At 37.5% G+C, this 16,074-nt stretch overlaps 1 protein-coding gene across 5 annotated transcripts in view; it reads left to right on the forward strand.

Annotated features, from left to right (window-relative positions):
• EPC1 (enhancer of polycomb homolog 1) overlaps positions 1 to 16,074 on the forward strand; it is a 53,501-nt gene that overhangs the window by 34,302 nt on the left and 3,125 nt on the right. For 3 of the 5 annotated variants that reach the window (XM_079946648.1, XM_079946647.1, XM_079946649.1), the window contains 6 exons: positions 1,564 to 1,723; positions 1,928 to 2,104; positions 2,278 to 2,367; positions 2,459 to 2,607; positions 4,423 to 4,775; positions 14,953 to 15,071. In XM_079946648.1, the coding sequence (XP_079802774.1) occupies positions 1,564 to 1,723; positions 1,928 to 2,104; positions 2,278 to 2,367; positions 2,459 to 2,607; positions 4,423 to 4,775; positions 14,953 to 15,071 (1,048 nt within the window). Of the gene's footprint in view, positions 1 to 1,563; positions 1,724 to 1,927; positions 2,105 to 2,277; positions 2,368 to 2,458; positions 2,608 to 4,422; positions 4,776 to 14,952; positions 15,072 to 15,119; positions 15,239 to 16,074 lie in introns of all 5 variants that reach the window. The other 2 variants (XM_079946650.1, XR_013831808.1) reach the window with 2 other exon arrangements.

Here is a 16,074-nt window from a genome sequence, read left to right on the forward strand (position 1 = left end):
CATGGTTAGCAATATCTGCAATATCGTAAATGTCTGACTCTGTCATAGGGTAGGTAGCATGGAAGGTCTCCTTAAATGCAGCTCTTTTTTGCATGTTCACTATTTGTATCTTAGTACAGTAGTTATTTAACATTATGAATCTGGTAGTGAACATCACTTCTAGTCACAAAGCAATGCCGTATTTTCATGAGATCCCACCTGCTTTGTTGGAGTTACTGTGTGACAAGTGTATTCATCAGTTGGTTACAATTTCACTTGGATGGAATGCTGGTGTTGCTACCTAGAACCTGTCAAAATTAATGAGCTTTCCTTTTACAAGTTGAGAAATAACGTGGGCTTACAAATCATAAACTTGTGGCATCATGCATCCTGGCATTTTTCCCAGTTATGGCTCTCAGTGTGTAAAAACATAGCTCCTTCTTAGATCGTTTGCTGCAGTTCACATGCTTTTAGCTTGATATCTTTGATAAGTCTTGAGGGGGCAAGGTTAACAAATTGTCACTGACCCCCATTCAATCCCTGACACCTCCAGTTAGGGCTAGGAAAGATTCCTGACAAGAGACAGTCTCAAGCTTTTGCCAGGCAGAACAAGCATTACTAGATGGACCAATGGTCAGACTTTGTATAAGGCAGGTTCCTATCTTTTTGAAGCACACCTTTTGTAAGTTTGAAACTGAGGCAAGCACAAGGCAGGCGTCTAGAAAAATACTTCTTTTAAAAATCACAGCATAAGTTGCTCCCTACTATTCATTTGTTGATGGATGAGAGGCTGAGGTGAAGGCAGTACAGTGGTACCTCGAGTTACAAACACTTCAGGTTACAAACTCAGCTAACCTTGAAGAGTTACCTCAAGTTGAGAAGTTTTCCCCAGGATGAGAACGGAAATCGTGTGCTGGCGGAACAAATTAAGTTTGTAACTCAAGGTACCACTGTATTGTGAAAAAGAGAGAGGGGCAAGGGGGATTTGAGTCTGGCATGTTTCTGTAACTGTCTTAAATATTGGCGATTTATTGAAAACTTCAGGAAATATATTAAATTTTGTAATGGAAGCACTTTGAAATGGACTATTCTCACTGCTAAAGGGATTCAGTTTGTTGCATGGTAGAAATTTGTGGCATCAGTTGAGAAAAACCACCATGTCATAATCTATTTTTCTTGAACTAATCCAGTGATGTTGGCTGCGTAGAAAATACTGACTCAAAATCAGTACTTGCCACCTAATTCCCACACTTCTAATCTATTTGCTGAAATCGTGACTTAAGAATTTTGGAAGCTGTTGTAGTGTTCTATAACAGCTTTCCCCAACCTGGTGCCCTGTAATGTTTTAGCCTACAATTCCCCATGAGCCTCATCCAGCATGGCCAATAGGTGTCATCCGAAACATATTGAGAGCAACAGGTTGAGGAAGGCTATAGGAGTATTTAGTCTGTGTAAGATGAAATAATATCTGTATTTACTGGATAAATAAACGATTTCACAAAGTGTAGGCATAAATATAAAAGTAAAAGTATTAAATGCTTAAAAAGAATTATAGCAGCTTTTTTATAATTTTATAATTTTCAGATATAATTTGGGTGATTATAATGGCGAGATCGTGTCTGAGGTAATGGCCCAGCGGCAGCCCATGAAGCCAACCTATGCTATTCCCGTTGTTCCTGTTCCTAATAGCACTCAGTTTAAACACCAAGAAAGTATGGAACTGAAGGAATTCAAAGTCAACAAGGTGATTAAATCTTTGAAGATATATGTACTTATTCAGCTTTTTAAAATGGGGCCAAAATGTTTAAAGTCCCAAGTCTAGAAGAATCCTAGATAACTGAAGTGTAAAGTAAATTTAATAAAAAATTATTTCAATTTTATTATATTTTGGTTGCCCAGACATTTTTTATAGCCTTTTCTTAATGGGTTATCTCTTTTCTCCTTGCAGCAAGAGAAAGTGGACATTATACGACCCAAAAGAAAGTATGAGAAGAAGCCCAAAGTTGTACCTTCCTCGGCTACTGCTGCTACTCAACAGACAACTCCTGCTGCACTGCCAGTCTTCAATGCTAAAGATATGAATCAATATGACTTTCCCAGCTCTGATGAGGAACCGCTTTCCCAAGTATGACTTTCATATTTTCGACTGTAATCCTATAACCACTTACATGGGACTAAGCCCACTGAATTCAGTGGGACTTAATTCTGAATAGAGAGATTTAGAATTGTGCTATAGTTAGGGGAGGAAAGAAAATTGTGCCTTCGGATTCTTACCTGTGTCTTCCTGTATGTTCAAAGGTCTTATCTGGTTCTTCTGAAGCTGAGGAAGAAAATGATCCTGATGGTCCATTTGCTTTCCGTAGGAAAGCAGGCTGTCAGTATTATGCTGTAAGTTTTGAGTTTCTACAAACAAATAATACTGATAGTAACAATGAAAGTAACATTCTAAAATATTTGTTCTCAAAATTTTCTCTTCAAGCCTCATGTAGACCAAACTGGTGACTGGCCGTGGAGTACTCCTAAAGGGGGAGCGTTAGGAGATGAGCGTTACAGATATTGCTTAACAACCCTTACTATACCCCAGCGGTGCATTGGGTTTTCACGTAGACGGGTTGGACGTGGTGGAAGGTAGGCTTATTTATCTTTAACATGGTTAACATAAAGTTTCAATATGTATCGGTGAGAATGTGAAAGGCAGTACAATAAAGTTCTTTTAGTTTTGCTTAGATTTTTGTACTTACTTGAAAAACTAACTAGCCCTTAAAGGATATTTTTACCTTTAAATATACCTTGGTTAAGATAATCTTCTAAATCATCTGCTGCAGGAAAGCTTGGAAGCATTTGAGCAATGAAAGTACTGAGATGGGAAAGAGGAGTCCACAAGTTATTGTCTGGCATTGATTGCTAGCCCTGTGGTCAGCAGTCTAGGCTCCTTTTTCAGCACTTCAAGAGAAGGGGCTGGTGTGTCAACAACTCTCATTAAAGTAAGCTTGGGATACACTCCAAAGTTATGAGAAAATTTTCTTGCTACTTCCAGCTGTCCCTAAGCACAGCATGAGATGAGAGTCTGATTCTCTTTTCAGGAAATTAATTCAGCTGGTGCTTTACTGGACAATACTTAAGAGTTGAGAGATTGTTGCTGTCTTGGAGTACGTCTCTTGCTGATGCGCCCTTCCTCAAGTCTTTTCCCATGTACCCAAATATTGGGGGGTAATAGACTTTGTCTCTCTTGCCTAGGCAGGCAGAAAACACCAGCCCACTCTCTTCAAGTGTTTAAGGAGTGGGGGCTCTCATTTGATAGAAATAATTGCTTCCTTGGTGGGGAAAAATGATCCTCATTTGCAAATACTCTTCTCTACCAGTGGTGGGCTGGCAAGCTCTGTAAATCTTGCAACATGTCACAGGCAATGAAGATAAAAATATTTCAACCATCAGCTAAACCTGAAGTGAAGTCACTTAATCTGCAGGCAGTCGAGCTTGGTCTAAAACTGGTGAAATATGTGCATATTTTCTTTAATATAAAAACTGATGATCAAACAGCTATATTTTCAAGCATGCTTGGTTTTTTTCTTCTTCTTTGCACAGGCCTAAACCATAATGTTAAACCATGGTTTGGTGCTGCATAAACAAGGCTTGAGTAACACTAGGCTTACAGGCTATTCCTTCCCCCATGCTGCTATTCCCTGCCCCCAATCATGGTTTGAGGAAAGCCATGGTCTGTCGTTGCATCTAAACAGTCAGATTCATTTGCCATAAACTGTTATCAGCAAGCAGAAAATTGTGTGCAGTGAGATTCTCCAGCTTGTTCACATAGTGCCAAATCATGGCTTGGCATTGTATTTGAACAAGCTCTTCATTGTTGGTTTGAAGTGCTACTATAGGCTATCTAAAATTATTAACTTAATTTGTGCTTTTGCCTCCTTTTCTGTTTTGCCTGTTCAGTTCCTAATCAAATGTAAATATGTCTTTAAAAGACACTGTATCCTCATCTTTGCCCATTCAGAATTCTGTAGATCTGCCAGTGCTTTTAATTGCAATTTTACAGTAATTTCTTAAAGATTTATATAAGGCATTGTGGAAAACCTGATAGCAAAAGGGTGATCCAGCAACTACATTAAAAATACTTTATTACAAATAGAAGTGACATGTTGAATGTTGAAATAAGTTATCTTATCATATTGACTTTATTTATTTAATAATAACTTAAGTCTTTATGCTGACTTGCTCTTTCACATATGGCCCTTAACACAATTCTTTATGCTTCAAATGTTGGAGGTCTTCTGAGTTAACAGTTGGTTTGGAAAGTTTTGTGGCAAGATTCTCAAATTTTTGTTTCTGCTTCTGCTTCTGCTTCAACCCAACGTGGCTGATATAAAAAGGGGTTGGTTTGTAAATGTCACTTCAGCTTGTATGCTATAAAAACAACAATCTTCCCATTTTTAGGGTGCTACTGGACCGAGCCTATTCGGAGAACAACAGTGCATTTTGCCAGCTGGATTCAGAAATGCTTTCTTCACAACTACACTCGTCAATCAATCAATTTGCCAATACCTCAGAAACAAATACCTCGGACAGATCTTTCTCTAAAGACCTCAGTCAAATACTAGTCAATATCAAATCATGTAGATGGCGGCATTTTAGGCCTCGGACACCATCCCTACATGACAGTGACAATGATGAACTTTCCTATAGGAAATTACACAGGAGTGTAAATCGAACTGGCACAGCACAACCCGGGACCCAGACATGCAGTACCTCTATACAAAGTAAAAGTAGCAGTGGTTCAGCACACTTTGGTATGTTGATTTTGACAAACTTAATACTAAAATTGTCTTTGGCAAAGATGATCCAACTTTTTAGCTCCTCCATGTCTTTCTCAGCTAATAATTATATTATTTTACATTGTGCACTTAAGTGCAGTTGCTGAAATTCTCGGCAGTATAAAGTCTGACAAATCTCTCCTTCCATGCAGAATTAATTTTGTTACGACTATTTGACATTTTTTATTGATTTCAGCAATTTAGCTTGCTTTTTGGTGGGGATTCTCAAGATGGGATACAAAATTAAGAATTAAAATGTAGCATAAGAAAACAGCAAAACCTGAAAGATGGGGGCAGTTTAAAACCAGAGAGCCAGCATTATCCATGAAACAGCTAACCCTGAAAAGATCTGCCTACAAACATTCTTAACTTTGACTGAAAAGTTCAACACTCTCAAATATTTTTATTCCACCAGTGAAAAATAATAATTTGGTAGTGGCTATTAGCTTAATAGACAGTGATGCCATAACACCTGCTGTACCAGGTCTTAAGGAACTCATCAAATTGTACAAAAAGAAAATTACTCCCCTGAATTAACACATGTGGTATACTGAAGCTTAAACTTTGAAGTCCATTGTTTAGAATAACAGGTATACAACTTAAGTAAATCAATACTATCAGTAAGTCAAATGAAAATTGTTTTTCCAAAATGTACACTTGTACCAGGTGAACAGCTTGAAGATATGGGTACTGCTTGCATCCTATTCAAATAGCTATCCTACAGAATGATTTCTGGAAGTAGTTGCCAGAATTGAAGATTTACTGATGAACTGTGTAACTTGCAAATAGATAATAGCTGTGGAATGTTTATGGTGTGATCATAGTATACTTGTCCCTTTCTGATACAACTCCCAGAAGTCAACCACGGTATTTAACTTCTGTTGGAACTCTTCAGTAGCAATGCATGTTTGTCTCTTTGGAAAAAAAACAGCACTCTACCATTGTGGAATAAAAGAATATCAACAATGTTGTCCCTAGCAACTTTATTAGGATATTTGATGATCTAATTACATTAGTCATTCATGGCATTTATCATCAATATTTATTATCTCTGTAGTCATTCAAAGTAGTGTTGGACCTAGATAAAGTTTTATTAGTGGTTTCCTTATTCCATTAGGGCTAAGTTATTATCAATTCTAATAGTGAAAAGAGTTTGTAGTGCAAATATGGTCCCAAATATGTACTTGTGTGGTCATTGCAGCATAGTATTGGGCTAGCACCTTGTGACCTACCGAACCAAATGTACCCCAACAGCCATGTCTTACTATTCATAAGCAGCAACACCAGGATTTGGTGGGCTTTGCATGTTAGTTTTGATGAGTCAGTCACAAATTGTACTGGGCTGCTTTAAGAGAACCAAATTATGTACAGGCAGCGACTGTTCTGGGTGTGTCCAAATTATGTGTGGGTACTTTTGGACCTGGAAGAGGGCAGAACGGGATCAGGACATGCTTATGCACGCTCTGCTGATGTTCACAGGGCCAGGAACGGAACCCCTGTGCAAAATGGTTGTCGCCTGTACAATGTGCAGGACCAGGTTCATCATACCTGGAATACCAATCTCTGTTATACTTAGCATTATGGCTGTGGCATTCCTTTGCTTTTTAAGGTTCACTGAGCAAATCATAAGTGTGGTCATTAACTTCAGAGTTTCCAAGTGCAAAAGTATATTGTATTAAAAGGAAATGATTTCCAGCCATAGAAATCAACTGTGTCCTTGGATAGTTGCTGGAAATCTTTATAGCTGTCTACTTACCAAACGTTAGCACCCAGATGAATAAATATTTAGTCTTACCATACCTTTGACTGTTGTTGTAACAAGTGGCTCTGATTTGCCCAAGCAATAGTTGCATATATTTACTGCTGCAAAATTTTAAATCTAAAAGTTGATAGTAAGGTCTGAGGTTCTTTGAAGTCCTAAGATAAATGTTACCTAAGAATGATTCATAGGTGGATTTTTTAGGTTGGTACAGTTGGCTGACTTTGATGCAGCACCATAGCCATGGTTTGATCATTGAGTCTAAGCCTTGGATTTGTTAACTCTCCACCCAACCCCCTGCCGTATTCATTTATTTTTCTTCCTAAAAACTCTGTTTATATTCTCCGTATTATGTTACCTTTAGTTTTCACAGCCATGAATCCTTCTGAAATAGCCAAATATGCAAAGAGATTCAGGGCAGCCTTTCAGGAATACGGTGTGCATTGAGCTCGCTGCAGTTTAGATTCTTAACTGAAGCTTAGCTAACACTATAGTGGGTGACTAAGAGTAAAAACCATGATGGTTGATGGGTAAACCTCCTTTGCCCCTTGCAACTCTATGGTTGTGCTTTGGTCATTTTCTAAGAAGGTTTTGATTGAGAAGAGAGCATTTGTTGACAAGTAAAGAGTTAACTTGGGTTGTATTTTTGTTTAGAGTGCTGGTTAGAAAAAATTAGCACTATAGAAATTTTGTAGAATTTGGGAAGAAGCTTGTCAGGCCACTGCAGTAACCTGTATAGATAAGGACAGCTTCACCGTTGCATTCTAGACTTGTTTCAGTTCAGCCTAAGGTGGCACACTTGCTGCCCGGACAATCTGCCATGGTAGAAAACAAATTAGCATGCTGAGTTGGGGATACTTCCTACTAATCTACTTGTGTGGGAGTCTGTGTTCTCTGTAGCAGTGATGATGTTGGATTTAAGAGTGGATCTGCCTAGCTTCAGAATGAGACAGAATTCCTAATAATCTGTCAGTTATACTTTTATGGATTGTTACTAATGTACAATGAATGGAAAATTTATGAATACGTATAATAAATGGAAGTTTAGCTATAATCATTAAAAAGGAGAATCTATCTCTCACTAGAGTTCAGACTACTACTACTGTCTTGGAAATTTTGTGTTTAAATGAGAAACATCAGCTGTATGTTGAGAAGTACAGCCCAAGTTTCATAACTGCTTAACTTTTGTAATATGGAAAGTAAGGATGGAGAAATAATTTATTCATTAAACTTTTCACAGCAGAGCAACACAACATGCTTGCAGATCAGAAGACAACTCCCAAACAGATAATGTACTTATCCAGATTTTGAAATGCAGTTCTGATGCCCACAAATTTACTTTGCAAGGGGGGGAAAGTCTAAAAAATCCGTACAGTTTTTAGTGTTCTTCCAAAATATATGCACAAAGTGAAATAGGACAAACCTATTATTAAAGTCCCAGAAAAACTGAAGCAGAACAAAACTAGGCTGCTCAGTCCATCCCTAATGGAAAGACTGTACATACACTATTTATATAGAAAGGAAGAAAATAAAATCTTCATAATATTATAGCTTAAATCTGAGATGTGGCCGTTTTAGCAAGCCTACTGTTGGATGGAAATTCTGGATATAATCTGATAGTCCTTTTATTAATGTATCATGTGACAACAGAGCACTTTGAAGGGAAAGTTTTTAAGTAAAAGGATTTGCATGTTATATAGCTATGCATTGAAGGCCAGGTGCCTTTTTGACTATATCATTCATTGTGTTTTACATCAAACTATGAATATTTTAAGTTTTTCATTTAAAAACCTTGAATTTATGCTGAATTCTTCCAGGAAATAGCAGTATCAGACATTAAACACTTGCATCAAAACTTCTGGGCTTGTACTAGTTAGTGCCTTTTGTGACCTTGGCATAAATCCATTTATGTTAAGTGATATTCTAATAGTGTCAGCAACTTCGGTGATGGAATACTTGTAAAGCTATTTGACAAAAATATGCATATCTTACTAATAGTGTTCCTGTTTTTCCTAAAATCCAACATGTCTTCAAATAAAATACAGAATGAAAACCAGGCTCTTGATTCTAGAAACCTCTCCATAGGGCTGGTTTGCAGCCTTATAGAGTATTTTACAACAGAGAGATGACAACTTCATTAAGTGTGTTTCTTTTTCATACATTTTTTACTCTCTCTCACACACACCTCTCCCAGATGTGGATTGACGAGTGTCATTTCTATATATAATTACTGTAAGAGGCATGCCTAGTTCAGTGTAAGCAGAAATAAATTTCATAGTGCCCAGCCTTCATGCACATTAGTGCAAAGTAATATGCTGACGGTATTTGCTGTGAATGAGGGGGCCTCAAATTTGGAAGCCATATCAGGTGTGTCCGTTGGATGTCAACTGTTACCATTTTCTCTCTTTTTTGGTCTTCTACCAGCATGGTGTATTTCAGACTTCTGAGAATTCACTCAGTTATAACAGTTGCTTGCTTTGAGAAGCTAGAAAGTTGGGTTGTTGGGTTAAGTGTTCCAGAAACACAAGTCCCAAGCCATATTGAGTATGTGGTATGATTACAGTCAAACCTTGGTTGTCAGACGGCTCCGTTTTCGAACGTTTCAGTTCCTGAATGCCGAAAACCCGGAAGTAAATTCCAGTTTCCAGACGTCCGACGCAGCTTCTACTTGAGTGCAAGAAGTTCTTGCAATCAATCAGAAGCCACATCTTGGTTGTCGAACATTTCAGAACAGGCTTCCAGAACGGATTACATTCGACAACCGAGATTTGACTATATTTGATTTGTGAGCATCAAATAAAGAACAACTAACTAACTATTTTTCTTACATTGTAAGCAATGAATGATGAAAAATTAGAAATATATAACATTAGTTTGGATACCTGAGAGCTAGTTTTGCATAGAAAAAGGCTCACTGATTTGGCGAGCACTTGTGTCTGTCGAGAACTGCTCCATAGCATTTGCATGATAATATCATAAGGCTGGCATGCCTTTTAAATCAAACACATCAACAAGTTTATAATTTCATTGGGTTGATAGAATAGAAGTGAAAATCTTGGGTTTGTTTTTCAGGCACTTATAACCTATTTTGTATAGGCTAAATGACTTCCCCCATCCCATTTGTCTGGTAGCCTAATACATGGGTTTTTTGCCAGTAAGTGGCCTTTCAGAGGAATGTTAGGAAAGCAAAAACTTGTGTAGAGCTTTGAGAAGCATTATATTTTGTATGGTTTAGTGACTTGCCTGGTTTTGTAACCTTTCGTTTATTTTACTGAATCTTTTCTGTTGAAGGTGAATTTCATACAAGAGCATTTTACACATTTCAGTCAGATTGTACTATCATGGGGAGGTTCTTAAACATTGTTCTTAAACATGATCGCCATGGAGAACCAATTCTAAATGCTCCTTTTACTATACAAAAGATAAATGTGACCTAAAGTATAGCAGGAAAAATGATAGATAAGTGATCTGTTTCTCAGGAATCAATTCCAACAACCATTGTCAACAAGTGTGATTGCTTGATATGAAAGGGCCTCTGTGTACTGATAGTATCAGCTGGCATACTGCTAGTAATATTGCTCATTAAATATCATGTGCCACCTAAACTGATCAACCTGTGTAGAGTTTTTCTTCCTTGTATCATTTCAAAAGTTGTTAAGGCATGAACTGTGGATATTGCATGGAATAGTGATTCACATTGACACATGAAGCATAGCGTTGAGATGTATTGCATCTCTCTAGCAGTGTTTTTCAGATGATTCTGTAAGCTTCTCATACCTTCTTGCAGCATTACAATCTTCCACAGTTAAGGCAGACTTTGTGGCTTGCTACTAATGATTTATTGAAGGTTTCTTGCAAGAAATTAATTCTGTTATTTATGGAATATATATTAGCTGCCCAGTAATGTGGCTCATAAAATTACAGTGACAAAATACAGTAAAAACAATTCAACAACAACAACAATTTGAGCATATACATTTCCTGCAAAGAGACGTAACACTAAAATCACAATATAACTATAAAATACGCAATAAATACTCAGTCGAATAAACAATACAGATTTAACATTGTGCTTAATTGCATTTAATGACTTTATATGGGTAATTAGGTCTGTATACTCATAAATGTCTTTTAATAAAGTAACAAAATTAAAAAGTTCTCAAACATATATAAAATAAGTAATTGCCAATTAGAGAAATTGCAGTTTATAGAGCAATCTGTTGCAGCAAAAGTATGCAGAGTGACAACAGCATAACAGGAGTCTGACTAATAGAAATCTAAAAGGTTGCTATATTAAATATGGAAATGAGTGCACTGTGCATCCAGTTTTAAAACATAACAACATATTTTACCTTTTTTATGTGGCTCTTAAAAATGAACTGCAGCAAAAGGATTATAAAATCTGCACTATAATTATTTTCTGCATCAAAGCATAAAGCCTGGGTATCAAAACCTAAGTTTTGCAGTTTAATGAAATAATACATCCTCTGTTTTATGCAGTTTACACTATTCATGCTTTTGATATATTTTCACCACTCACTAATGAACTGTGGAGCATGCAGAAGAGTTGAAATCTTCCCATTTCCTGCCTTGAGAAAGCATCACATCCAAGTATGCAGGTGTGGGAATTAAGCATGTAGAAATTATATATTTTTGGTGTCACGGACTTCTAACTTTGTTGCAATTCAACCATCTCAAAAATCAAATGCTATCAGAAACCCCCTTGGGTTTGCTCCTGAGCTATGTGGGTAGCTGCTTTAGAAAGCAGTCTCATATTTTTGCCACACCAGCTCAATGGGTCGGAGTCAGTGGTCATTTATTAGGAGTTTCATAGTCCAGCCCATTATGTTAAAACAAGAATTTTGTCCTGTACTTGAAATTTCCCCAGCAGCTTATATAAAGCAAGCCTTGCAGAGCTTTCAACTCTTTACAAGATTAAGTTATTATCATTAAGAATTTACTTAGAAGAAATTGGGTGTTAATCTTTCCAAACTAATTTGTGAATGTGCAGATCTCAGAAACCCACACTTGAGTTCTCCTCTACATGGCTTTCATATATGGGGCACAGCACAGAGACTTCTGAAAGGCTTGCTTGGCCTTTTGTAACTCTTGAAATCCCTGAAGTCCTTGAATACATTCTGAAATTTTTGAAGCTGGCTGTAGATTGGTAGTTGTCCATTATGTCATAAATCGTACCCCTTGGCAAAAAAACAGAAGTGAAAAGATTACTCATTCATGGGAGAAAATTTCACTTAAATCTCAGTAAGTTTCAAAGTTAAACATGGAGGGTGATTCAGTTGCCCTATTTGACTTGGTAGTGTGCTTGCAAGAGTGAATGAAAATTCATCCTCACAAGCAAATTTAAATATATCTGGCAGTTTTAGCTAAACTAAGACTTAGTTTTCTGTACAGAATTCACTTTTACTTTTGAAAACGTTATGATTCTTAAATCTGTTGAATGTGTCACTTGTGGCTAACACTCTAGGGGAGTTGTTCAGTCTCTCTGCAAAGATGTGACTTTTAAGTAGAATTTTTACAGCATGTGTGGAGTGGCCCTTGGCTACCCTTACGGAAAATAATGTCCTGGGACTGTATCCACTGAGTTCAACAATTAGTGCAAGGATGTCTGGCTGTGCAATTGGACTTTCTCTCCCCACACAGACACACACCGTCTCCTCTGGAACAAATTTGGAACACAGGGTATCTAAGGGGCAGAGGTTCTTGCGCTAACAGGACAACTACATTGGTTATAGCCCCTTGTTTTTAAGATGCCACATAACTTTCTCTTGTGTTTGCTGTAACAAGCTGAATGCATTTATTAACCTTACTAACAAAAGTTCTTGAGGCAACTTGTAGCCTAATTAAAACAGAGCAAATAGAGGAGAGTTTTTAGGGAGTGCCAAGAATATCTGCAGATTGCCTCCTGTAGAGCTCAGTATAATTTTAACAAGCTTAAATGCACCTTCAGGCAGTTGAAGAGTTCTTGTTTGAAGTGTTAAAATGATGCACAATTGCGGTCAGAGTTCTATCTAGTGGACAGGGATCCAAAGAATTGTACCAAAGTTCTTCATGCTGCAGGTGGTTTTAGGCTTGTGTTTCTCAATCAGCAGCTTCACATGCCACATGGGGGAGGACTTGATTGGACTACTCTAAACAAGCTAATTGGAACCTAACCCGTATAAATGCCAGTTTGTGCTATTTTATTCCTTCAGTGTGTCATGTGAAGCTCAAGCTACACAACTAGGTAGCGAAGAAGAGATATTATTGTGAGCCAGGCTTTATGTGAAAAACGTCCGTCGTCATCGCCACCACCACTGCTTGCTGACTCATTGTGTACCTATATATTACTGGAGAAATTCATTTTAAAAAACTGGCAGAGCTTCCAACTGATGCATTGTTGTTACTACATTAATGTTGCAATTGCCACCAAATATTTCTGCTTTCCTTTTTAATCACCGCATTGGGTAGAATTTAAGAATGCAGGAATGCACGCTGAACATCAAACAAAACTGTTGACTAATTGGGTGGACCAACTTGTTGGTGTACCCTTTAAGGTTATTTGTGGAGCTGTTGCGGTAACTTGTGTATATCCTTCTTGCCATACAATTATGCAGGCTATATATATGCATAGCAGTATGTTGATACAAGACCTAAAAACCCCTTAACTTGATAGCAAAGAATGCCTTTGTTTAAAAGTGTAGTTGGAAGTGAGATTCAAATTCAGTTCATGAAAACTGGTGGAAGTTGAACCCCACAGATCAGTGTCTAGGAAAGTCTTGTCTTTGTAGTATTTCATGTTTTAAATGTCTGTCCTTGTGCTTCAACCTTTATAGTGTTCTATACAAGATCTCAAAGTAGCTGTTTTACTACAAAGGAATTTCAGAAATAGACTGGAAAGAGAAGCTGCTGAATTGCAACTTATCACCAAACTTAAAACCATGGAGAGTCCTGGTCTGAACAAAGACCTTGGATTCTTATCTCATTATACATGACAAAGCCATTTTTCACCTTCTCACCCCTTGCTTTTTCCTGTAAGACCTATTGCAGTCGTTAAGAGTCGTCAACAGGCTCATCACAGCTATCTGCCAATCACCCATTCCCACCACCCTTCTGAGTAATACCCCTCCCCACCTTCTCACTATATAGAAGGGTCTCGAAACTTCTGTTTCAGTGTATCTGAAGAAGTGTGCATGCACACGAAAGCTCATACCAAGAACTAACTTAGTTGGTCTTTAAGGTGCTACTGGAAGGAATTTTTTTTGTTTTGACTATGGCAGACCAACACGGCTACCTATCTGTACTCAGATTTGTAGTAAGAGCAACACACTTGAACTTGGTGATTGTTGCATATTGGCAACAGATATGTAAAAAAAGTTTAGACTTGCAGTGTTTATAGCTGTGAATTATATTTGCTGGTCAAAAAGAGTGTGAATGTAGTAATACTCTTTAAGAGTTTTACAGATGAATACTCTTAATTTAATCTGTGTATTAACTAGCATCGAGTGAAGTTGTGCACAACTAATTTGTTTCTGGAAACTTGACAGTGGCAAAGTGTTTCTTTGTAGTTTGGAGTCTGGGTTGATAAACTAGACCATGTTCTGTATAACCAGTTCCTGTTGCAGAATGTTTATTTTGATTTTCTAAGGTGTTCAAAACAAAAATCTAAAGCATCCAAAATACTCAGATTTGAGTTTTCTACCAAAAAATGGAATCAGGAAATCCTGCCAGTGTGCTGTCTAGATTAGATTTACTACCTTATTCTCTATCCTAAACCACTTTAAAAGTTGGCTGTGGAGAGTTTTTCATTAAGATGGACTGAAATGAAAACTGCAGCAAAATGCTATTCAGTTTCTGCTTTTAGAACTCTTCATAGATGAATAAGTGACATAACATAGTTTTTCTTTGTAAATCAACATAACCAGCTGTTCTTATAGATCAGATCTTGACCCACATTCTGTCTACATCAGGTGGGTTAATTGAGGGAAACAGAATGAAAACCTCATAAAGCTTCTTTTCTTTTCTTTTCTTTTTTGAATAATTTATTCATTTTAAAATTAAATGTTCATTTGATGGGATGGAATGCAGGCATTATCTAAAGTAGGAACGGGGGGATTCAAATGGATATTTGATAACTTTTCTATCTTAGTATGACGGTTGTAATATGGCAATCAGCTGTTATTGAATGGCAAGCCACATTTTTATTGCTTCATAGTGTTAGAAGCACACTTCCTTTTGTAAGAGCTGCTAATTGCAGCTCCGGCTGAAGTAGGAACACTGAATATATGTACTGAGATTCGGAGCTGCACATGTTGCATTTCCATTTTAGTATAAGGGCTGTACACACGAGGTTTATGTATTTTGATATGGTATTCTCTTATTTTATATTTTGTTCAGCATTTACAGCCGAACAATACCAGCATCATCAACAGCAACTGGCACTAATGCAGAAACAGCAGCTTGCACAAATTCATCAACAGCAAGCAAATAGTAATTCTTCTGCGAACGCTTCACAGGTGAGGGAGTTGTCTGTATTATGATTTATCCCTCATTTTTCCCACCAGGGTTCATCTCTAATTGCCAACTGTTGCCATAGCACCTTGCAACTAACCAGCAGGAAAGTGGCTTTCGCTCGAATCTACATCTTAGCCATACTCTAGAATGTTTAGAAGGGACACTACAGGTGAGTATAGTAGGCACTGCCTCTGCTCCCTCCTAACAGAAAAGAGGTGATTCTGTCAGTAATGACATGATATACCTGAACTAAAAAATCCAGATAACATCACTAATTTAGACTGCATGAATTGTGTGTGTGTGCATTCCCATCCAGCATCTGAATTTCAAACTTAAACCTTGCTTAATGCAAGTGCAGGCACTTCGTCGTCTCTAGAAACTTTATATATTAAGACTACTAATAAATATAAGGAATAGATCAGTGATGGGGAATCTGTGGCATTCCAGATGCTGCCCAGATACAACTCCATCATCTGGCCATGTTGACTGGGTCTGGTGGGACGGGGGGGTTGTAATCAAACATCTGTAGGGACTACAAGTTCTTTATCCCTGGCAAAGAGATTTTGGTGAGATATGTTGCACTTGGCTTATAGAAGTCTAAACAGTTATGTATTTCCAGATAAACTGTGGGCACAACTAATTGTAAAAAGGTCTTCCTTTATTGATTATAAAACTACCAGTACTTGACTTTTAAAGGTATTTGTAATGCTTGCTCAGTTCTAGCAACTTTCAAGTAATATGTCAGGGCCTTTAGTGTGGCTCCGAACACCATGGAATTCATTCCCTCTGGAGCTTTGAAAGGCAAGGTCTATTTAAACAATAAAAATTAAGGAAGTGAAGATGCATCTGTTCATGTACACTTTTAGAGAACAAATGAGAGTCTGATTGTTTTGGTAGTGTAGTGGTTTTGTTGTTACTTGTTTTGTTTATTCCTCTCTGCCTTTAGGAGACAGGTGGCCTCCTGTGGCTTTTAACATGACTGTTTTTAAGTATGTGATATGATAT

This window comes from Podarcis cretensis, assembly GCF_951804945.1.
Source record: "Podarcis cretensis genome assembly, chromosome: 12".
In the NCBI taxonomy this organism is placed as follows: domain Eukaryota; kingdom Metazoa; phylum Chordata; class Lepidosauria; order Squamata; family Lacertidae; genus Podarcis; species Podarcis cretensis.